The 24649-nt window shown below is 37.4% G+C and overlaps 1 protein-coding gene across 2 annotated transcripts in view; it reads left to right on the top strand.

The window, feature by feature from the left end:
• The window catches only part of PCSK5 (proprotein convertase subtilisin/kexin type 5), a 199014-nt gene that overhangs the window by 163223 nt on the left and 11142 nt on the right, over positions 1 to 24649 (top strand). For both annotated transcript variants that reach the window (XM_071581350.1, XM_071581351.1), the window contains exons 13-19: positions 7505 to 7641; positions 15039 to 15182; positions 17176 to 17278; positions 17769 to 17962; positions 19403 to 19487; positions 21569 to 21666; positions 22079 to 22208. In XM_071581350.1, coding sequence (XP_071437451.1) covers positions 7505 to 7641; positions 15039 to 15182; positions 17176 to 17278; positions 17769 to 17962; positions 19403 to 19487; positions 21569 to 21666; positions 22079 to 22208 — 891 coding nt within the window. The remainder of the gene's footprint in view (positions 1 to 7504; positions 7642 to 15038; positions 15183 to 17175; positions 17279 to 17768; positions 17963 to 19402; positions 19488 to 21568; positions 21667 to 22078; positions 22209 to 24649) is intronic.

Genomic DNA, 24649 nt, shown 5'->3' with positions numbered 1-24649 from the left:
GCAGACACAGGCTAATTATTTTTTCTGAGAGATTTGGGCAGAGTGAAGTACAAATTAACTCAAAGATGACAATCTCAGTAGAAGAGTAGTATGTAAAACTGTTGAAGAACATAATCGCCAAAACAAAGATTAATCAATTTCCATAGACTTGTGTGGCTCACCAGTTGTTGTAGATAGCTGGAAGTGTGAAGAAAATAGTAACAGGCTCAAGTGTTCATAAGGAAGCTGAATGGAATGTTTCTGTATACTGCCACTTATTTTTCATTTTTCTCCTTTATTTTCTTTTCCTTTTTTTTTTTTTGCCAGTAATAAAAGTCAGCTAGAATAGTGGGGTTTTACTACTATTTTCTTTAAGCTCCTGGTGTTACCAATTTCCACATCCTTTTTTTCAAAGTAAATATGCTCCACTCTTGAAAGGCTCATAATAGGACAACACTGAAATTTTCTAAGAAGAAAACATTGACAGACTTTCACAGGTAAATCCTATTAAATCTGTGAACAAGAACACAAACTCCTACCAAGCACGTGACACATCAGAAACCTTCTCAAACTTTACCCCATTTCCAAATGTGCAGATAAGTTACATTTACACTAAGAAATGCTTCTATACTTCTCCATCTGGCTAGAAATATTTTTTCCAATGGGATCATAACATGATGGGGAATCTTTTTCCCTTGGTGACTAACAGATTTAGATGACTGCCATTCTGTTAGACACAGAGCATAGCTTTCACAGAAAAGTTGATGTTAGCTGATGTTGTATGTCTCGAAATCTGCAAGAGCTGCCATATATCAAACCTGTGCTGTAAGAATTCTTCTGCCATCTTGTGTAAGTCTTCATGAAAGTTCATATCCCTAGTTCAACTATCCAGGGCTTTTAATGAACTGTGAGTGTTCTGCTTTTCAGACTGCTTTTCATCCACACTTTCCAGCTTGAAATGCTTCCTAAGTAGATCTGCGTGTGGTCCTGTACCTCAGTGGTAGAAGGACTTATCTCTCCTCTTGAAACAAAGGACTTGTTTTGGAGTCATGTTGAGCTTAGATGGACTTGGTTCTTACTGAAGTGTAAACACACATTTTCATTAGTGATTATATTAATTCAAAAGAAATGGTGGACTGAAAATACTACTCAAGGTATAGACATTAATTCATCAAATGGAGAGAAAGTTGTCCTTGAATTTGGGGGTCCTCTAGAATATCTCCTGTGCTGTCAAAGCCTTGCTGATCAAGCACATAGGCACTAACATCTGTATATCTCCCCGTTACACTACTAGACAGAATAAAGAATTTGTTCTCTGCTAACCAGTGCAGACGCAGTCTTCTCTTATTAGTTATGAAACAGTCTTTTGTTTTTCTGTTTGAGAAATCCTTTTTTAGTTTTCAATTTCATGCAGTAGTCCTTCCTTGGTTCAAAGTGAAAAAAGTCAAAATTCCTCCAACTAGGTATCCAAACAAAACAATTTTGTGTAAACCCAGTGGTCTTAACACAGCTAACTTTTGGCTCTAGGCTTTCTTGTGCTGCAGCTGACCCACAGCAAGCGGGATACACATTCCAGTATTCATGGTTCAGCTCTAGTGATGACTGTTGCTTGTAATAGGTACAAAGTTTGATTCAATCAGTCTATCTGTAACCTCTGCACCACAGAAAGTAATTACTTTCTGTGTAAAAGGTATATTTCACATGCGCATTTCTTCTTCCCAAGTTCTGCAAGATAAGTCATTGTGTGTAGATTCTGGTGCACTAACAAGTAGGTCCCTCAAGGCAAAATATATGGCCTTTTTTTCATATTTTATCCCTAATGTTGGCATCCCCTAAAATTAGTGCAATAAGAAAACTTGTTAGTCAGAGGCATTGTAGATTCCCTTGTAGTCATTTGGTGGATTACACTGTCACTGGCTTGAGCCTTATGTGCATTCTTCAAAAACTACATTACAGGGAACATCTGCTTTGTTGTTTCAAAAGTATTAAACATGATTACATTGGATGTACTGCAGCAGAGGTAAATATAGGCTAGGAAAGTGTTGGCTGGTGTGAGAATGAGGCTACAGTTAAGACCAATGAGGAACAGTATTCCCTTTTTGAAAACAATTGGCAATTGGGTTTGGCTGTGTGAGTTTCTGAGTGGTTCTGAGACATACCAAGGTCATTTCTAACAGACATTCAGTAGAGGGAGGCTATGGAAGAGAAGCTGAATACAAAGGGAACAGAAGAAGCAAACTTAGGGCTGATTTGTCTGGCATGGAGGTCATGACTTATTTAATTCTTACCCTTTAAATTTGAAGCAGCTGTTGCCATTCAAACTGCATAACTGAAATACCTCAGCCACATGGTGGCAACTTTCCAGGCCACTAGCTTCCTATGCTTATATGGCCCTGACATTAATAATACTTTTGTTCAATAACAAAGGGAAGTATTTTCATGACCATCTTTCTCCTATCAAGAAACCTTAGACAGTCAGTAAATTTTAATAATACCCTCCTCTGCAGGAAACTCTTAGACCAAAACCAAGCTATTCTTATGTAATCTTACTCAATAGGTTGCTTTGTAAAAAGTCTTGGCAGTCAGAAGTAGAAGAAGCCTTTTTTTATAATGTACATCTTTATTGCAGTTTACACATTATACTAGAATAAAACAAAAACAGTATCACATTTTATGTCTCCAAATCCGATGAAAAGTGTAGGGCCAACCTTCATGCGGAAGTCTCCCTGTTACACAGTAATTGAAATATCTCTGAGGTGGTATTATTAAATCCACAATGACCAAACAATACTCCTGTGCTTGTACTGTGTCTACAGGGTGAAGCAGTTCTTGAAAAACTATTTCTCCCAACTCATAGTTGCTATGTTTTACTTCATTCACATTGACTATATTTTTTTCTTTATTCCTGGTTTTTTTTTTCTTTTTGGAGTGTGTGAGGGGGTGTTGATGAATAGATATCCTACTACCAAGCAGCTGACTGACCAGTGGGGTATGTGAAGCTTCTCAGACTGACATGTCTGAAAGTAATGATGGAGCATTTACTGCAGATATGTGTAGTCCCTGGGGCGAAGCACTCCACATTTAAAGGTGGTGGTTGCTGCACTATCCCCTGCTTCAGGATGGCTGTCACTGTACCCTGGTGTTCATCTTACTGTTCTCCCGACAACTTTATTGTGACTAGTCAGTGTCCTCCATTGCTTCATAAAATTAACTGTGATAGCGAGATGTAAAATGAAAATCAAAAAAACCCACCAAAACCAGAAGGCATGTATGCATATATTTTAAATACAGCTTCTTTAGGTCTGCATCTGGAAGTTTTAAGTAATCATTCACATGTAAATGAGAAAGCTTCTGAAATGCCTACTGTGTTCTCTGACCATTTTTTTTGCTGAATACTTCAGCACAGATGGGCAGTAGGGTCTGGCTGAAGCTTTTAAGTCAGTTTGAGCTGTCTGCAGTTTATCAGGAGCTACATCTCACAGGGAGCTAGTGATTTGATCCTCGGGAGAAGAGCTGCTTTAAGGAGAATAGTTGACCAAAGCATTTTCAAGTACACAGCTTGGGAAGGCACTCTGTAGTCTCTTCAAACTGTAACTACACTTGAAGTCTTGTGGCCAAGCAGACTAGTGGAAAATGACCACATGCCTGTCAGGCTGCCAGTTGAGTGGGCTGGAGCACATCATAACAAAGACCACTACTACAGAGAAGAAAATACCTGTCTCTTGCCAGTTAGTCTACTGTGACCACAGCCACCAGCCATTGCAGGGCCTCCTAGCTACTCATGGAATGAGGTGAGTATACAAGCATGGCTGCCAGTCTGGTGCAGCTGCACCTTCTCAAGTGAAAAAAAGTGATCTTGATAATAAAGCTAACATTACTTTTATGTGTGTACCTTCACTGCCTTTTCTAACATGAAATTTAAAACAAATTCTTCTGAGCATTTAGGAATTAGTTTTGTTGCTAAAAAGCTGACATGCATGTTTGTTAGGTTTTTAACACTGGTCGATTTGACTGTGAGAGAGTAGCCTTATGTTCCCACTTGTGGAATAGCAAGAAAGTGGCCAGTTGTCTTCCTTTGGGTCTAAAATTTGATTACAGATTAATATAATTCTGCTTAAAATTACATTCTTAATGGTTATGCAATTTCTAGGCTGAAGTGGTGGTAGTGGTGAATTTGGGTTTATTCTATACTGTGTAACATACATTCTTATAAAGACCTACATATGGCATGTGTTGAATATGTCATAAAATTTCTCAGAAGGAGAAGAGTGATTTTTTTAAAAAATGTAATGCTGTTCATTGTAACCAGCAGCCTGTAATTAGTTTCTCTGAATATGGAGTCACATCTGCATCCACAGTCATGGAGTCACATCCAGTCTAACTGGAATGTTCTGTTGCTGAGAAAAATCTCCTGAGTAACTGAATTCAAATGCTGTTTATCACTTTGGTCTTTAAAATATGTTATGTGAATGAGTATAAGTTTTGCAGATATATATGATCATGATCATAAAAACTACTGGATTATTTTACTAGTTTATCTATAATAAGATGTAACAGTCAATTAACAATTCATCAGACCATGTACTAGTAATTTACTAATCCAAGATAATCTGTGTGATAAGTGTGTCCTTGATATGAATTTTGACTTGGCATCAACGTGACAAATAACAAAATTAACATCTGGACTGGTCCCATGCTCCTTAAAAGATCCTATTTCATATGTATTTCTTTATACATAAGGAAAGTATGCCTGGACATCTGATAATTTCATTCATTAATTTAACAGCACTTAAAGTGCAATTCTGGTATTGCCTCACAGGTTCTTTGATTTGAGAGTTTCATTCATAATCAAAACAACTCAAAAATACTTGAGCCATTGTGTATGTCCAACATGCACATAACAGACAGCCTCATAGTCAGTATCTTTCTACTTTATTTTTGACTGTTCTTTTGCTGTGTCTGTAGATTTTTGACTCATTTGTAGAAACACAGTTCACACATTCAAAGAGTCATATTTAGACTTTACCTTATAAAATTGAAATCTTTCCCAAAGAAGTATCCAAAGAAGTATCATTTTTCTCTGAAACAATATTACCAGATTTCCAACATTTCCATGGATGAAAGCTTACAGTTACAGTCATATCATATTTTAGGTAAATGTTTTTATAAACACAACATACAGGATTTTTGTCTCTTCCTCCCACTTAAAAGAATGACAATAATTGAAAATTTCAAAAGAAGACAAACATACTTCCTCAAAAACTACTATGGAAAATATTATGCCAATACAGTGAAAATAAACAGCAACTTGTGTTTCTAACTATGTAAATAGACACCCAGTGAATACAAAATTTACAATATAATTGCAGAGTACTTTTATAATACTGTGTAATTCACAGACTCACAGAATATGCTGAGTTGGTAGGAACATACAGGAGTTATCAAGTTCAACTCTCAGCCCTGCACAGGACCATCCCCAAGATACTATGTGCCTGAGAGTATTGTCCAAATGGTTCTTGAAGTCTGTCAGTCTTGGTGCTGTGACCACTTCCCAGTCTGTTCCAGTACCCAGACATCCCTATGTAAAGAACCTTTTTCTAATATCCAGCCTAAACCTCCCATGACATAATTTCAGGCCATTCCCTCGGATCTTGTCACTGATCACCAGCAAGAAGACATCAGTGCCTTCCCTTCTTCTTCCCCTCACTATGAAGATGTAGACTGCCATGAGGTCTCCCCTCAGGTGCCTCTTCTCCAAGATAAACACATCAAGTGACTTCAGCCACTGCTCATATGGCTTCCTCTCAAGGCCCTTCGCCATCTTGCTTGCTCTCCTTTGAACACTAATAGCTTAATGTCTATCTTATGTATTTGTGGTGCCCAAAACTGCGCACAATATTCAAGGTGAGGCTGCACCAGTGCAGAGGAGAGCAGCACAATCACTTCCCTTGACCAGCTGTAGATGCTGTGCCTGATACTCCCCAGGACATGGTTGGCCCTCCTGGCTGCCAGGGCACTGCTCACTCATATTCAACTTGCCATCAACCAGGACCTCCACTTTCCACAGCACTGCTTTCCAGTATCTCATTTTCCAGTCTATATGTACATCTCAGCTTGCTCCATCCCAGGTGCAGAACAGTTACTACTGCAGTAAGCATGGGCATGCAGTACTTGGAACCCATGCCTCTGAAGGACCAAAACTTCCAGCAAGAACTATGGCATTTTATTAATATTCTGTGTGGCAGTTTTCACCAGAAATGTTCCTACAAATGTATCCTGGTTTTCCAATGTTTATTGAACTTCACAACCTTTTGAGAATAAAGCTTGAAATTAGCTTAGAAAAAAACAGTAAAGAATCACATGAGTGCAAATATAATAATATTTATCTAGTCTAATGCATTTTTCTCTATTTGATGGGAAAACACTTTATTGGATTTTCTACTGTAGAGATCTTGTTTTATTAAAAAATATCTAAGCATGGCTATTACCAGTGGAATTTTCACATATAAAGACCAAATTAAAAGTGATAAATATTATACATATGTATGTATGCATGTATAAATAGACATACATTTGTGTGTATATGTGTGTATATATACACAAATACATAAAAATACATATATGTGAATGTATAGAAATGTATGTATTTTTAAAACTTGAGCCATGCAATTTTATTAGGTGCGACAGTCTTGGTTAGAATTGCACTTCTCCAATAGTTTTGGGATACTAAGCAACATGCTGTGAACTCTGAATAAAAAGTACAAATTCTCTTGTGTCTAATGTCTGACCAGGAAGGGTCCTCCCTCCCCTTCTCATACAGCATCACATTGCAGTGTCTGAAGTGGGCACCCTATACTAGAAATTATTGTAATCCAGGTGTAAATTCTAACCCCTTCACCATAATCTAGGTAATTAAAATATGGCAATATGTTTTGTTAGATGAAAACATTAGATGCCATTAGTCTCTCAGTTTTACCCAAACTCAGTTCTGTCAAGTGTTTGAAGAAAGTGATACCTTCTTGGATGAGGATTGAGGCCAATGTCTCATTTCATTTTACTTCCTCATGAGTAGTGGCATATATTGAATTGCTGTTGCCCAGTCACTTAAAAGGTTTTTTTTGTTTTTGTTTTCACATATTCCAATCCAAAGCCAAAGCTAAATGTTACTGAAATTTTCCAACTTCCAAGTTGTTTGTACAGCATGCTGTTAATAGAATGAAATTCTGTATTATATGCAGTTTTTCCAAGACCCGTGAATCCTATTAAATAGTATTAGCAATTACGATTTTTTGCAATGAATTTTCTTTTGCATTATAAAAACATGTAAAGAGTCTCTTCCATCAAAAAAACAAGAAACTGTTGAATGTACTTTAAATACATGTAAGAAAATCATCACGAATAATGTTATGTAAAGGCACAGGTGATGAACTGCTGATTAGGATACTATTCAAGAGTATGCACACTTGGAGGCATAGCTCCCCAGAAAAAAGAGTTTCCCTTGAAATAATACCCTGATTTGTTTTAGGCTATTTGATCATTCCATGGAAGGATTCAAAAACTGGGAATTTATGACTACTCACTCCTGGAGTGAAAAAGCAGCAGGTGACTGGATCTTGGAAATCTGTGACACTCCATCTCAACTGAGAAATTTCAAGACTCCAGGTACAACTCTAACCTTTATTTGGTCTCTGTGAATTCTGAAGAATGCTTGCTGTTTTCCACCTTTTATTTACAGCTGAACCATCGCACAGGTTTTGATGTGAAGGCAGAGTTGGGAAGGGCATTATTTTTAATTTCAGTTATCTGTGCATTCTTCATTTTTATGTTGCTTTTATTTGCCATTTAAGACACATGATTCACTTCTATTCCGAACTTATTCCTGGTTTCCAGGAAAATTTTATGAGGATAGAGGGTAAAATGCCCTCTTTCATGCAGTTGCACGTATTGCCTTGAAGAACAGAAAGAGATGTTGGCCATTTAGAGCTACATCATACTAGACAGATCCCTGTACCATCTGGCAGGTTACAAACAGTCAGTGATTTAAATAAAGCCAAAACTTTACTAGTTACAGTTTTCAAGAAAAAAGATAAAAAACTTCATGAAACCTCATGTGCCACATTTGAATGAAATTATGGTATCTCCATCTGTGTTCTTGCATGTTGAATATAGATTTAGCAGACAGATGTTCAACACAAGTTAGAGCAGCCCAGAATTACTCTGCTGTAAGAGTTATGACTGTGACTTTTCATGCCTGATATAGGTGCTTATTTACTTGGCCTATATTGACTGTATAGGGCCCAAGGATTTAATTTTCATGGTTTTCTTTGTTTTGTATTCATTAACCTAACCATAAGAAAAAATGTCATATCATTTTTTACATAACTAAAATATCTCACTTTACAAGAGGCAGAAATTCATGGCTCCTTGCCACTGATAGGTTGGTTGCATGGTGCTCCTGTGTGTGTGAGCAGAGTGCTTATACCTGGCATTTATCCATTCATGAATTGTGCTCCTAGTAAGAGTTTTTGAGGCAGAATTTTTTCTGATTTTAATTCCCACTGCACTGTTCAGTTTCATTCACATATTTCAGTATGAGCACTTTGAAAGAAATGGAGATTGAGAGTTCTTTTTAAAAGAGTCTCAGAGGCGTACATGCTTACTTATATTTTCTAGTTATGAGAGATAAGCACATACTTGCATTTGGATTTGCTGAAAATTTAAAATTTAAAAACCATTTTGAAATAGGTACCTTATACACAGAAAAAAATGCCACTGTTTCTGTATGAATAGTGAATATAGTTCTTCCTTTGGAGTCCTACATCAAAGCAGGTGAAAACCATTTAATAAAAATATTAAAATGTGAAATGTCACTTAGGCAAATAATCTAGATTAAATTACATTAGAGAAATGAATACTACTGATTTATTGGAATAAATCTAAGTTAGCATGTACTCTGATTGGATGGCATATCAAAATGCAGGAACATCAAAAGTTGTAAATCTAGTTGATTACTGCTTCCTGACAGACAAGAATTAATTATAAGAATTGTGCTAGGAAATACATTTAAAATTACAGTGACATTACCAATAGAATTAGTTTATAATTGTTGTGGTTTAGCTCCAGCTGGCAAATAAGTACCATGTAACTGCTTGCTTTCCACCGCCCATCCAGTGGGATGGGGAGGAGAATCAGAAAAAGGTAAAACCTGTGGGTTGAAATTAGACAGCTTAATAATGGGAATAAAGTAAAATACAATCATAATGATAATAATAATAATTATAATAATGGTAATGAAAAAGGAGATAAAAAAAGAGAGAGGAGAATAAAACACAAGAAAAAACACTTGATGCTCAATACATTTGCTCGCCACCTTGTCCACCATCAGCAGCTCCCAGCCATCTTCCCCCTAGTTAACACACTGGACATGACATTCTATGTTATGGAATATCCCTTTGGCTAGTTTGTTTTATCTCTCCTGGCTATGCTCCTTCCCAGCTTCTTGTGCACCTGCTTGCTGGCAGATCATGGGAAACTGAAAAGTCCTTAACTTACAGTAAGCATTATTAAACAATAACTAAAATATCAATGCGTTGTCAGCACTATCCTCATTCTAAATCCAAAATACAGTACTGTACCAGTTTCTGGGAAATAAATTAACTCTATCCTAGCTGAAACCAGGACAACAATTCAGTGAAATAAAGGAGACATTCCACCTCACTCAGGCAGCTAAATAAACTCACAAAGCAGTAAGTTTTCTAACTGATTTTCTAAAAATAGATTATGAATTTTAAGACATAGATGCTAACTTGAACTATTTGAAAAAGTATTCAAAACTATAAAAATGTATCTTTTTGAATTCATTAATAGGGGATATTAAGTATGTTTGTTCTTAAGTTGGTAGGTTATTGGAAGTCAGTAAAATTATTCAAATGATTCTTGGTAAGAATAAGTACTTCTATTGTTTCTGCTACATGAAAGAGGATACATACAGAAACATTGACTAAAATGTGAACTGAAGTCCTTAAAGGCTTCGGGTTTAAAATCAGAAGGTCTAGCATGACATGACAGGGCATGTACAGGCAGCTGAGAAGAATGTTAATTGTTTCAATTCTGCTTCATCTGAGAAATGCCCATTAATGTTTCTGTCACCAGATATAGGGATGCAGTACTTTGTCTTACTCTGAATTGAAGTTCGGTTTGTTAAATTAGTCAGATTGGAAAAAAGGCTTTGTGTAGTTCATCTGTTCAAGGTAAATGTACCTTTCTAGGAAGACATGGGTCCAGTCACTCCTGCAGCTTACAAACTCAGTGGGAATATTTCCATCATGACTTAGAGAAAGCCAGGCACAGGAGGAATTCTGAAGTGAGAACACAGAGTTGTCCAGTCTCCTTCCTATTCCAGTTAGTGAATAAACCAAACTCAACTGGCTTTATACATTTTACTTTGGACAAAAATTAACCCACTGATTTCAAAATTACAACAAAATGGAAGTACTTGTTTTATGCTGCTTAGCATACAGATCAGTCTCACTCAACTGCTGTTATTAGAATTGAATGAGAATTTTAGTTCTTTATTTCTACTCCAGCTATGTTATGTTCTGATTGCCAATCTCAACCTTTTAGAAAAGTTTTTCTCTCTGGCCATCAAATCACCTTCTCTTATTGCCTGACTCAGTTGTCTGCATAACCTGATTTTAGTTTTTTGAGGATAGTAAACCAGCAGTCATAAAACAAAAATATTGAAAAGCTTTTACATAATATGGGGCTAATAAGTCCCTAATGAGGACCAAGCTAATGTACGATTTTCAAAATTGCTGAGCAGTGAACAACTTTTGGACTGTGGTAACTTTTTGCACTATGGCCAGTGTTATTTAAATGTTGGCTGTATAGTCATGTGGTTAGCTTTAAGCACAGCATTTTGAAAATCTTGATTATCATCTCCTAGAGCTCCGGGAAGCAAACACCAGCATTGCTAGTGTTTCAAATTTCACTTTACCACCACTGATCACTTCTCACAATGGTTTTGCAGTGGTGCAAAGTTCTTAGCCAAGTGATGTTAATTGCACCACTAAAGAAGAAGCAAAGTTTCAAGTACACTAAAAAGAGGTACTCATTAAATGTATTTGAATAAGCAGCCATAGACTATAAGCGGAACTGCTCAGAGATTCAGGAGGAGGTTTGGTGTTTGGTTTTTTTTTAATTTTCAGTAGAATTGGCTAGAGGGGATATATTAACCAACAACTAAAATAATTCTAATCAGATTAATGAAAAGAGACAAAAAGCAATTATTTTCAACTCCATCTTGTACATTATTCCTGACAAATCCAGGAATATCTCTGGCACAAATGACAAGTTAGGGTAGGTCTTCACCTTTGTGTGTACCAGAAGGCAGTGGTTCATCCAATAGGAATGAAGAAGAGCCACACAGCAATGCATTTCAGCTCTTTCCTTATTTTCTTTTCCCTTGCATACACCCTGGACTAAAAAGAGGTATCGTGGAGCTGTTTTGCAATTTTTTCATCTGAGCTATTCTCCAGATGTATTTTGCAGACCTTTTACATCACCAGGATGGTCTCAAAGTGGCCAACTACATTTCCAGCTTTACACTTCACAGTGTTTCTGCACACTCCTGGTTTACATACATTGTTGCATAGGTCTTATCAATTTATTGATTTCAATTTTTTATATATATTCTTCTCAATGCTGCAGTGGCTAATCTCATGGAACTGAATTCTTTTGCTCCATGAGAACTAAGGCTAAACATGTAACTTTGGAAGAAAAGGCACAGTAAGGCCAGGGGATTTGGAAAAAGTAGACCTGCCCAACTAAGGGATGTGGAGGAAGCTAATATACTACAGGAATCCTGCAGGAGAGACAACTCTCTACTTTCTTTTAACCACAATGTGAAACACTGCTTGTGAGACTGTTTAGGTTTTTACATGCCTTTGGATGTCAGAAGATAGAATGTGATTATGAATTTGCATCCTGGTTCATAATATACTGTCTAGTAAGACATCCCCCGTTATTCTAGAGCAGTGTTTACCTTCTGATGGAAGCTGTCTAGTAATTCTTCTGTTCAAAAAGATTTAGAAGTGCCTGGATAAACTCAGCTGTTTGGGCATGTTGGGATTAGTCTCCACATGGAACAGAAAATGAAATAAACAAAATATGCTTGAACACAATTTATGGGCCTCTCCAGTTTATCACATAGCCTGCAGTTTATCACACTGGTATCATGATCATGCTTCCTTCATGTTTGTGTTCTGTGCATGTATTTGTTTAGCTATTGAAAGGTCCTATAATTAAGAGTTGCCATTTTCCTGTAATCAAATTGCGATCAAAGTGTCAATGTGTCATAATGTCCTTGCACTGCCAAAGTAATGCCACATCTGTTACCTGTAAAGAAATGCAGAGTCCAATTCATTAAAGTAGGGCATGTGATTTCTGCATTTAATTCAGTAGAGTTTATGGAGATGAACGTGTGTTTACTGTGAAACACTGATATGCCCTTACTCCTATACATAAATATGTGACCTTTGTTACACATACTAAATATAAGCAGGGTAAAGGATTATTCTAGCCAAACTAAATGACAGAACCAGCCAAAAATAGAGAAAGAAAGATTTTGGTTTAAATATGCATACTTCATTTATTCATTATAAAAGCGTGCATGTGTGTATATGTACTTAGTAATTGAAATAATTTCATTGTGCAAATTAAACCCAACTTGAGGCAGACTTCATTTCTTTGCTGGCAAGTCACATGAATTTTTCCACTCTTTATTTACTGAACAAAGGCAGCTAATGTCCTGAGAGACCTTACATTATACCACTTACTGCCCTTTTGCATTACATATACATTCAAAGCAACAATATGTCTTGCAGTGATATTCATACAAGACCTTCCATATGTGTAAAGTCCAGACACAATACACTTAGGAGCACCTGTGGTTATTCCCATAGTAGATTCTTGCAAATATTTTGACCAGAATTCTGGAAGAAGTACAAAATCAGCCCTTGGAGAGTTGAGTAAGCTTTGGCTCATAATGAAGACAAGCATGAAAAAATCTAAATAACTTTTCAAAATACACATTTTATTATTGTATCCAATACAATATGAGCTGTGGAAGTGGGTTAAAACACAAAAACGACAGAGACTGAAAGGGCTATAGAGATGACTGCATATCTGGTTTAAAATGAGCTCCCTTTGTGACTCCTTTTCTGAAAAGAAAAGTGCTAGTAAGGACCCAGCTGGATCACTCTAAAGGACATCAAAATGTAACTAACTGGATTCTCACATGTCTGCATGATTTGGGTCTTTTTAATCTAATTGGGCTTTAAGAGCTACATGAATGGGGATGGGAAACACCAAATTGAAAATCAGATACATGTGGTTTTACAGCCAAGCAATAGTTTGGCTACAGGTGTGGTAGACTTCTCAGCTGTTAAGTTTTTAAATCACACTTAAATGTCTCTTTAAAGAAAGTAGTATTTTGATTCAACTGTGGAAGACTGGAAGCTACTGTGTGACACAATTGTTGTGTGGTGTAGTCTCTGATCCGTAGTTCTCAACAACTGAGCAGAGAAGGTTTTATATGATGTTTAGAAATTTCTGTCCCAGAAAGATTAAATTGGGTTGGCAAAAGATATGGAGATAACAGCCCTAGTATAAACTATTTAAAACAATTGGTCTGTGAGCTGTGAGGTAGTGGACTTGCTTATTATTGCTTACTGCTCAAAGGACGCATATAAAATCAGAGAGATACATATTGCCTTTGTCATGCCAGTGGAGGTTACCACATAACACTGGGGAAAATAGAGAAAGTCACTTGTAAAGTGATGCAAATTAATTTGCTTGCACACATTGATATTTCACACAGTAATATTTCAAATTATCAAGTATCATAAAAATGCAAGAGGAAGATTGTTTGAATTTTTTTTCATAAAGTATACTAAATTATTTTTTAGAAGAGTGAAATCTGGATTACATTTCTCATAAAATAATAGCTGTAAGGGAAGAGTGTATTAACCATAGAACACCCTTCAGAACAGGATCTTTCAAATTCAGAAAATAAATATTCCCTACTTCTCTGATTTGTTTCTGCTCTGATGACAATTTGACATTTGCAACTAGCTATTCCAACACAGATAAATACAAACAAGAGAATAGAATGATACCAAATGTATATTCTAATTTTCAATCCTGGATGTGGCTTTTATGTGTCATTACTTTAGATATTATTTCAGGCCTGAGTCCTTTTCCTCTTTCTCCAAATTAATTCACCAAGTAATATAGACAGAAAGGTGGGGACAGGAAGTCCACCCTTGGTATTTTGACAATTTGAATTGATGATTTTATCTTTTTATTCTTGCCCAAAATAAACTTACCAAAAAGTCAGATAATGCTTCAGGAAGCCAAATAGTGTTTTCTTTCTTCACTCAGGTATTAAGAGGATAAAATGTTAGTGTTGATCACAGACAATACGGTAAATACAGTAACTCTGCAAAATAACTGGGGCAAATAAATAAGAAATTATGTTGCTTTGAGGGGGGAACTGATATTCTTCCCTGGAGATTTTAAAAGAAGCTATTTCCTCTTCATCAAATTGTGTCCTGTAAGTCAACGAAAAGCACTCTTATGTAATCCCTTTCAGTCAGAATTCTGAATACAGCTACTTAGCTAAAAGATCTCAAATAATAATTACTGGACAATTAATAATGTTCTGAGGGGAAAGTGAAATCTAGAGCAAAATCACGTTTTTGAGTACAATATACTTATTCCAAATAACTGTATCCCCAAAGGTTTTGTTGTTTATTGTTTATATTGATTTCAACCCATGGTGCAGACCTACAAGAGACTGGCATTAAATGAAAATATAGTGTAAAAATCTGATTGAAAAAAATACTCTTTCTCACTTTATAGTGAAACAACTATTGCACTGAAGATAGTTATTTGAAAAGCAATGTCTTCCATACCTGCTTACAAGATCATGCTTGAAAGTGATATATTTTTTGTAAGACATAGTTCTGAAACTAGTTTTTTAAATACCTAACTTCCAGGCAAATTGAAAGAGTGGTCCTTAGTACTGTATGGAACATCCATCCAGCCTTACTCACCAAGAAATGATTTTCCAAAAGCGGAAAGAGTGCGCTCTAGTCCAGTTGAAGACCCTACAGAAGATTATGCAACAGATGATTATTCAGGTGTGTACATTCATTCACTCTGACTGGGCATTTACTGAACACTCAATAGGCTGAAGGATGACCTGGGAGTCTGCATATGTAAAATGTTCAGTGAATTGGATTCTTCATTTAAGATGAGAAGTATTTGTTTTGGAATTTAAAGTTAGGTATTTTAATTTCATCCTTATGAGTTTGTAAACATAGAGTTATATATTATTAAACTCCAAATAACTTACTATGAAGAATGCAGTGTTTTGCATATAAGTATATAAAGCTATACATACATGTATGTATATGTATATATATATGAAGAACACTATCTTCTACATCTGTGTTGTATCTCACTGATCCCTATAGAAGTGTTTCAACCTTGTTATTGGGCTTTAACAGAGTTAGATTTTTGGCACTGCGACGTAAGTCAAGCTGACATTTTCCTACATGTAAGCCACCATTAGAAGCACCATTTAGATAGTTGAGGTCTGATAAATCTGAAATATATCTTCAGCCAGAAAGCAGGAGGACAAAGTTCAATTTAGAAGTTTCTGTTATTACAGGCTCCTTCCAAAGCATGTTGGTTCCAGTATCTCTATTTTAGATGGAGAGCTGCAGAAGTCTTTGTTTTAGTAGGTGATGAAACACTACTTTCTCTGCTATAAATATCACTAACTGTGTAAGTTTTTATATGAAGCAAACTCACTTTACTTCAAGTTTAGCTGACAGAAGAAATTTGAAGGGGGCTGGCAATCTTGTTTCATTCAGGAGAAAGCAGTGATCCTACAGTCATTGTTCATCTGCATAAAGGCAGGAGTTGGCGGTTCTGTCCTCCCATAACAGGAAGGGTCTATGTGAAAACTGTAAGCACAGAATCACAGAATATATCAAGTTCCGTAAGCATCATCCAGTCCAACACAAATGCAGGTGAGATGAAGTGTTGCTAATCAGCACTAGTGGAGGCTTTTGCAGCCTGTAGCAAACAGCATTGGGACCCTTGGTGTCTGGTTGACTGGATCATGGTAGCCACTAGGACCAGTTGTTACCCAGTTGTTAACCAGTGTAGCCACTGATCATGATATGCATAATTTGTGCTGACCTGCTTTTCATAAGTGATTTTGCTAACACTTCCTAATTATGAATTACAGAAGGCTTTACACATGTCAAAAAAAAATTCAGGATCATTTGTTTACCCCTTGGGAAAGCATTGGTTTGGATCCAGAAATAGTGTGATAAATTCTATAGAGTATGCCCCACCTGCTAAAAATTAGAAATCACTGTGAATAAATACTAAAACCGAAACTGCAAGGTCTTTAGGTACTAAAAGCCTTTTTTTTCCCTTTTTTTTTTTTTGGTGGAATTAAATTGGTATTTGGAATTCAAATCAAACATGTTTTAGAAATTTCCCTGTTCGACCACCCAGGAGCCACCCTGGCAGTCATACTCACTCTACCTGAGCTGAGACCGAGGCCCCTTTGCAGCTGAACTCACCTCACTCACACAGTCAGACCAGGTTTCCTTACTGGCTTGATCCTAGGTTTCCCATAGCAAAGTCTTAGACTTCCCGAGCCTTAAAATACTTTAGTCTTGGTTCAATAACTGAATAATAAAATAACAGCTTCAGCTGGGTGCCCTCGAGGAGGGAGGAGGACCCTGGCCAAAGGAAACTCTGGGCTTTGATACTCTTACAGTTTAAACAGACGAGAAAATCTCAGGGTCTCAGCGTCCTTGGCCCTTGCTGAGTCACGGAGTGTCTGGTCACGTGCCTGGCTGGCACCACAGGTCCCCGTGCCCTTGTTATGCAAGTGTTGGCAGTTCATGGCTCTTGCCTGGGGCTTCTGTGACCCAGAGTTCAATCTGCAGCTTGCACTGCACTTTACAAACTGAACTACCTGTACTGAATGTATTCCTCAACACAGAGAAACAGAATAATTGCATTCTGCAATAAAATGCCCTGTCTTAAGATTTGCAAAGTACTAAATGAGAAATTTTAATCCCTTTGTCCCTCTGTATTCTATGACAGGTCCCTGCAACGCAGAATGTAGTAAAGTAGGATGTGATGGGCCAGGACCAGATCATTGTACTGACTGTCTTCACTATTACTACAAATCTAAGAACAACACAAGGTAATATGAAGAGAATAAAAACTTTACTTCATTGATTTCTTAGTGTGTATCCTAACTTTTGTTCCTCTTCTCTGCTACAGAAACCCTAGCTAATCAGAATTTAAGTACAGCTTTCAAACATCCTTCATTGATTACTTCCGCACCTCTTTTTTTTTTTATTAAGGGGCGACCTGTCTATATATATTTATATATAACTAATAGCTACTACATCTTCTATGATGAAGTCAACAAGATAAGAATGTAGATGGTAAAAGCTGATACTGTATGACTGTCGGACAAGGCATTTGCTAGTGAGATGGCATATGCTGTAGGGAAATAAATGTGATAGGAGGCAGCTTGACCCAATGCTTTGAAGGGTTACATCTAGTAAACACATGATCATTATAAAAGCAGTGATGCTAAGAAATATTTCTGTTTTGCAGTCATGGTCCAGGAATGTTGTGGGAGATTATTTCAGTAATTACTGCCTTCTCTTCCCTGATGTCTGCAGGATCTGTGTTTCCACCTGCCCACCTGGTCACTACAATGCAGACAAGAAACGATGTAAAAAATGCTCACCCAATTGTGAAACTTGTGTTGGAGGCCATAATGACCAGTGCATGACCTGTAAATCTGGCTACTACCTGAATGAAGTAACCAATAGCTGTATTACCAACTGCCCTGATGGATTTTATCTGGATAAGGGTTAGTATTTCTTGTTGGTTTTGTATTGTGGGCTACAGAATTTGATGTGGGGAGATTGCTGGAATACTTACAAGCAGGAAAAGTGTATGTTGATGCATTGATCTCTTACCCTGTTCCTCTTTCTAAATTGCTGCCAAGTGTCATCAAGAATCCCTTGAAAAATGTTTCATTATTTTATAAACCCTGCTTAGTGTCAGGATTTCTTTTCAGCTGGGAGTGGCTGGGAGTAACAGTAGCAGAATGGAAGCAGTTCAAGAGCAAGTCAGCTGAAAGAACAGGTTATGACCACTCTGGAAATGGACAGGCAGCACACACATTCTGACCGTGAGCCATTTCTCATTCACCCAAATTCAATGTTACGGCACTAGAAGTGACAGCTGAGGAGCTGATTGTGTCCACTAAACTGGAACTCTTAAGAATAATGGGCTCTTCAGCTGTAAAACTTGGTTGCAAATATTTCTGATAGATGTAAGGAACTGCAGTGGTGTGACAGCCCAACAGCAGTGGGCTTCAGCTGCCTTCAGCTTCCTCCTGTGATTGCCAAGTAGACTGACCATGTTTTATTTCCAGCTTTGGCTAGCAAAAATACTTAAACACACACAAACATGTGCTTAAAACTGCAGTGACTTTGGTTATCTTTAGACATTCTTTAGAAAATAAATATGTTCCCAGGAGCTTTGTGCCTAGTCTTTTTCTTTCTCTGTCGTGGACCTGTGTGTTTATTTTTGAGAATTACCAAAAGCAGGTCTTACCTAATTCTTCCATTTTCACTGTGTGAGAACAACAATAAGGGCAATTGCTTTCCACACAATTAAGATGGATACATGAAAACTTAGGATTAAATGGGAAAATCAGGTTTTTCTTCTGAGAAAGGTACATGTCACTGCATCCCAAAAGACTGCAGGGCTGAAGAGAGAGAGACATTTCTTTAAGAAGGGCACTCTAGGGATGAAAAGGTTAAGTAATTTGTATATTTACTTTGTTAAGATCAGATCTGTTTATGCAGGTGTGTCTTTTAGCCCCAAATCAGGAAGAGACGACAGACTGTTTGCAGGACTGTCTCTGGAACACATGGCATATCATTACTACATGTCAGTGCCAAATGAGATTATTTAAGTCCATAATATGAATTGTGAATGTAAATTTAAAATATTTAGAACATTTTATAATGGCCTCAAAACATATTTTTCTCAGGGTGGAACTATAACTACAGTATAAATATATTATAATTTCAAATATATAGAAATATAGTAAACCATTCAATGTTTGTTGGAAAAAGGTAGATGGTAAACCATTTGATGGAAACAGTCAGAATTTAGCTATTTTAGTCTAGCTTGATATTGGTGTCAAATTAGAAAGCAGTAAGTAATGTAATAATATATTCATACAGTTTTATCAAACAAAACTGACTAAGGTTTTCTGGGCTTTTTTGTTTTGTAGATAAGATTGTTTGTCGAAAATGTAGTGAAAACTGTAAGACCTGTATTGAATTCCAAATCTGCACAGAATGCAGACATGGCCTAAGGTAAGGAAATTATGGTTGTCACTAAACATAATACCTGAGGCCATGGAGACATAATGAAGAACATTGATAACTACTTAACCTTGAATGGCCTTTATGTCAACTGTTATGATGCTGTTAGTCTGTAATATCATATATTCATGTGTTCCTATGGGCCAATTTCGCTAACAACATATTTTTAGAAGCCCTTTTACTTCAAGTAACATAAAAGCCACAGTCATGTTGAAAACTGGCTTCTTCACTTCTTTGACCTACAGTATGTCTATCAGTCAAGGATTGTTTTAGAGGTAGAGCTGATAAATCATACTGATTTTTCTAATTCATTCATGTGGTAGAAATTATTATCTTTATAGTATTTCTTCATATATTCAATCATTCACGTAATCTCAAGTACTTCAGGCTCAATTCCATACAGTATACTGTTCACATATTTTAAAGAGCAGTGATTTTTTTCTTCTTCAGAGAACTTAATTATTCTTACAAATTATTAGTCAAACCTACAAAATAGCAGTACAGATTTCAAGCTTCTTTATGAATAAATGAATGACCTTTTGATCCAAGCAGCAAAAGTAAAAAATCTTGCACAAAAACATATGAACTCAGTATTCACTATGTGTAGGGATTCTTCTTTCAGAATATGAACCTTGTGTTAATGTTTTAACACTGAGGGTTTAGCTCCAGTTAAAGTGGATTTTCATGTCTTATATGTCTTAGTTAAAGCTGAATGTTTGCTTCTAGAGTATCAGTTCCTTTATTGAAACTGAAATATGAAAAAAATCTAAAGAGCCCAACCTTCATGTTTTCTTGGGCAATATTTAGCAAACAGAGAGCAATTTATGGTAACATTTTTAAAAAACACCATCTGTGTGGGTGATAAATAGAACATTGGAGGGCGTGCATGTCATACTGTACAGTTATTCAAAACTTTCTGCATTTTCTTGGCCACGTTTTCAACAGGCAGAGTCTTCTTTGAGTGGGTCTTGAGAGGCCTGAATTCCAGTTCTGCTCCATTACTGGCCCTCTAAATAAACTTGGGCAAATTGTTAGTTTTCCCATCTATAAAAACGTGATAATGCTATGTGCCTTGTAAAGCTCTTTGAGGTGTGTGACTGAGGAAAAATAATAGAAAAGGCGGAGTTGTTACTTTTGTTGAATTGCTGGTTTGCTTTTTAACTGGAACTGTATACACTCTTAAAAATTTTCAGTGATGCTGACCATACACAGCTTTCGCTGGATCCAGTCTGTAAAACATGGTTAGCACTTGGCGTGGTATAACCCAGAGCTGACTAGCATTTTTAGAAAAAGTATTAAATTGGATGAACATCGAGGTTCCATAGAAGATGGTGAACATGGCTGAGGAGTCCTAATTTAAAAAAAAAAAAAAATTTAAAACCCAGCAAACTGCTATAGGCACCTTACAGCATGAAAGTAATAAACATCTACCTAGAAGAATGCATGAAAATGTGATTCTCTATGCTATCTCTTTATCCTCCATTACTTTTGTGCTCCCTCAAAACTGCCTGCAGGCAGAATACCTCCAGTTGCAGTCTTGACAAATCTGCCAAGACACGCAGAACTGGCATCCAGTTAGGAGGTTTCAAAGGAAAGTGTTGCTGCAGAAGGAGGTGGTGATTTCTTTCACTGTGAATGTGTTCTTAACCTGTGCTGCAGCATAGTATCTGGAGATGATGGTCTTTCAAGAGAAGCATGAGATGTTATTAGCAAGTCCCTTAGCATTTTTTAAATACAGTGGTACTGACCCTGTGCCAAATTCCTCATGGATAATTGCATTTTACATGCCTGAATTTTTAGTGCTCTTTGTCGTTGTTCATTTACTTGGTAGTATTTACAAGGAGTTTGCAAACAGCTTCTTTATTTCACCATGGGCAAAATTGCTTTTCATTCCCACCCGAAGGGATTGATGTCTCTAAATTTATAAAATATGACCAATGAAGGAAGGTGACAAATTGAAATATGTGGGTTGTTCTTTGTTTAAAAGAGAACTACTACATTGTGCATGATCTTTTTGTCCTCTGTTGCTGTTATCTGCCCAAACACTGTTTCTTTTTTGGTTTTTACAATAGCTTGCATGGCACTAAATGTACTATTCACTGTGATGAAGGAAAATACCATAATGGCAAAGAATGTGAAGCGTGCCACCATTCCTGTGCAGCATGTGCAGGTACCCCACCATCTGCATAATTTTCTTTCCTGTATGATTTTAGCTCTGATTTTATTCCACTAGATCACAGTTGCAGTATAATGTGATTGTTTACATGTGGAAACCTAATTCTCTTGGTAGCTTTGTAATATATTTTAAAATACAGCAGATTTGTTTCAGCTACAATGGAAATCAAGGGTTTTAATTTAAAGAGTTCATATATTCCTTTTCTTTGTTTGTTTGTTTAAATTTTTTTCTGTGTTTTTTTTTTAATTCTGACAGCACTTAGGATTTCCAGTAATGCCTTCCATTTGCTAGATTTTTGCAAGAACTACAAGGAGTCATTTATTTCAGAAAAAGATACACTGAAATTATGTAATGTTGTTTATTCTAACAATGTACATGCATTCTAAAAATTTCTCTCTCATCTAAGGTGCTGGAGTAGATGCCTGTATAAACTGCACACTGGGTTATTTTATGGAAGATGGAAGATGTGTGCAGTCATGTAGTAGTGGTTATTACCTTGATCACTCTACTGAAAGTGGATACAAAAGCTGCAAAAGGTATGATCAGTGGATAATGTGTCTGAAGTTTGGCAGCATAATAGCTATTACTGTGTTGAAAAAGATAGTATTTATGAGAAGATAAAATACCATTGACTTCTAAACCAGAAAAAAATATATTGCCTGCTAAGCAAATTAAGAAAAAGTTATTATTATTGATGATGATGTTGTTGTTATTTTAATCTGATTTGTATTCATACAGGTCTTCTGAAAGTATTTTTTCTTGTAAAGTAGGACTTTACCTTTTTTGTAAAGTTTTCTTTAAAATGTGACCTTCACTTTAAAGCAGCCTACAGTGAAAAACTGTAAAATTTACAAATCTGACAGAGGATCTGCTTTTCTTAACAGCAAACAAAAATAGTCAAGCTGGTGCATTTTTAAGTTAATTACTACTTATAAAGACCATTTTAGTTCTTCCACTGCATATTCACAAACATGGCACATCTATATTTCTAAAGTACTGTTAGGAATAACTTACCTGACTCAGTGTACAAAAGGCTGGATGCAAGTGAAAGGAAGGGACTTTTCTTTCTATTCCATTCCTTGTTAAACAAATACCATTTTTGCCCTTTTGGAGTCATTTATTATTGACTCATTTTGAATTCAGGGTAGGAGAGGAATCACCATGTCTTTCAGTAGATTCCACAGACAAAAAAAGAATCAAAATGTAATGAAAATACAGTGGAGTCAGATGAGTGATGTAAGGACTGGGTAACAGGTCAGTCATTTCTATCCTGTAGCTTTAGCTCATGCCTTTCTGGCTTAATGTTGCATGATCAATTTTATTATTATGTTGATCATTTCTGTGTAGTTCCAAAACACTAGACTAATGCAGCTATTTAGTAAAACAGTTTGACCTGAAAGTTTTTGATGGAAAGAAGTCGAACTGGGTTGCAGGGATAGTTACTTTTTTTATCATCATAATTATTAATAGTAGCAATATTATAGCACCTTAAAGCTCTAGAAAGAGTAAACAGTCCTTTTCAATAAAAAAAGTTTTCCTATAACAGAAACTGACTGTGGGGGAATGCCTTCTCAGAGAACACACCACACACAACATGGGGGTGAAACCAAAAAGCATTTATTCAATGGAGCCCTTGCTCGGTTTGGGGAGGGGCTTAGTACAGGGTGGAACCTTAGGAGGGATTGGCTGAAAGGGGAGTCCGTAACCATTAACATCCAATGAGAGGAGATCTGAGAGGAGGGCTCAGGAACCTGGTCGTGATAGGTCCAGGGGAGGGGCAAACTGGAAAACTTACTACCTAGGTAACAAATGGGGAAACACCCATAATTGACCAAGCAGCTTAGGGATCAGGGCTCAATGGGCAGAAGAGACAGGCACGCTTCTGTTGGACCGCCAGTCATAAGGGGCAGTGGAGGAATCCCTGGGAGGTGTGGCTCCCACCCAGATCCACCAGTGGGCTCTGGATACTGTGGCAGTGCCGCGCCACTCACAGCCACTTCCCCCAGCCACCCACACCGCCCATGCTGTCCATACTACCCATGCCATGTGGCGGAGGTGGTGCAGCGCTCCCCAGCAGTAGTGGAGGGGCCACAGTGCTGTCGCTGGGCAATGGCGGCAGTGGTAGCCTGTCGCAGCAGCAGCAGAAGTCAGGTGGCCTCATGGCAGGGGACATGCCTGTCGCAGTCTTGGTCTCTCTGGGAAGGGACCAGACCAGCGACGGGGTTCGCAGACTGCCTGCTGAGTTGTCGTTCGCGGCTATTCCCTGACCCTAGGTATGATTTGCCTCGCGAGCTGAGAACAAACACCCAGGAGCCAAGGATGGTCTGACCTGATCCGAAGATCCAGGCTGATCCAACTTTATTGGAGGGAACAGGGGTTTATATAACTTGGGATAGGGAAGGTTCTGGAAAAGGGGAGGAACTAAGGCGGAGCATGCAAATCCGCTTACAACTATAGGGTAAGAGAACTGAGGGGGAGTGAACTGGGGAGTGGACTAATGACAGGCAGGGCAAGGCGGCGGGCCCTAGAGGGAGCCGACCAATGGTAGCTGCACCCTTGGTGACAGCCTTGGTGACAGCCCCTGCCTGCCTGGGGGAAGGTTCTAGAACTGGGAGAGCAGTAGACATCTTTATTTTAATAAAAATGGGGAAACAACTGATAACTGAGAAAAGTCCTTTTTGTTATGTCACTGTCCGGGTTCATGGGGGTCTTCCTGGACCTTCCACACGTCGAACTCCGTATGGCGATCCCTTGCCCTCCTCCATTCATGCATGTCCATATAATCCCCATCTCCAACATCTCCTCCTTTTTTGTCTTCTAATGAAGCTGGGAAGACCCTTCGGATGATCAGATTCTTAGCAAAACCCAAAGAATAAGTAAAGGCTGAGGAAAGGCACACGAGCACAATTTGTTTCAGCCAATTGGGCATGAATGGAATTTGAATACTTTCAAAAATATCTTTAGAGTAAAAATTTGG

Source organism: Pithys albifrons, chromosome Z, assembly GCF_047495875.1.
Source record: "Pithys albifrons albifrons isolate INPA30051 chromosome Z, PitAlb_v1, whole genome shotgun sequence".
Taxonomy (NCBI): Eukaryota; Metazoa; Chordata; class Aves; order Passeriformes; family Thamnophilidae; genus Pithys; species Pithys albifrons.
Note: the sequence above shows the minus strand (reverse complement) of the source record. Positions and strands in the feature narration are given on the sequence as shown.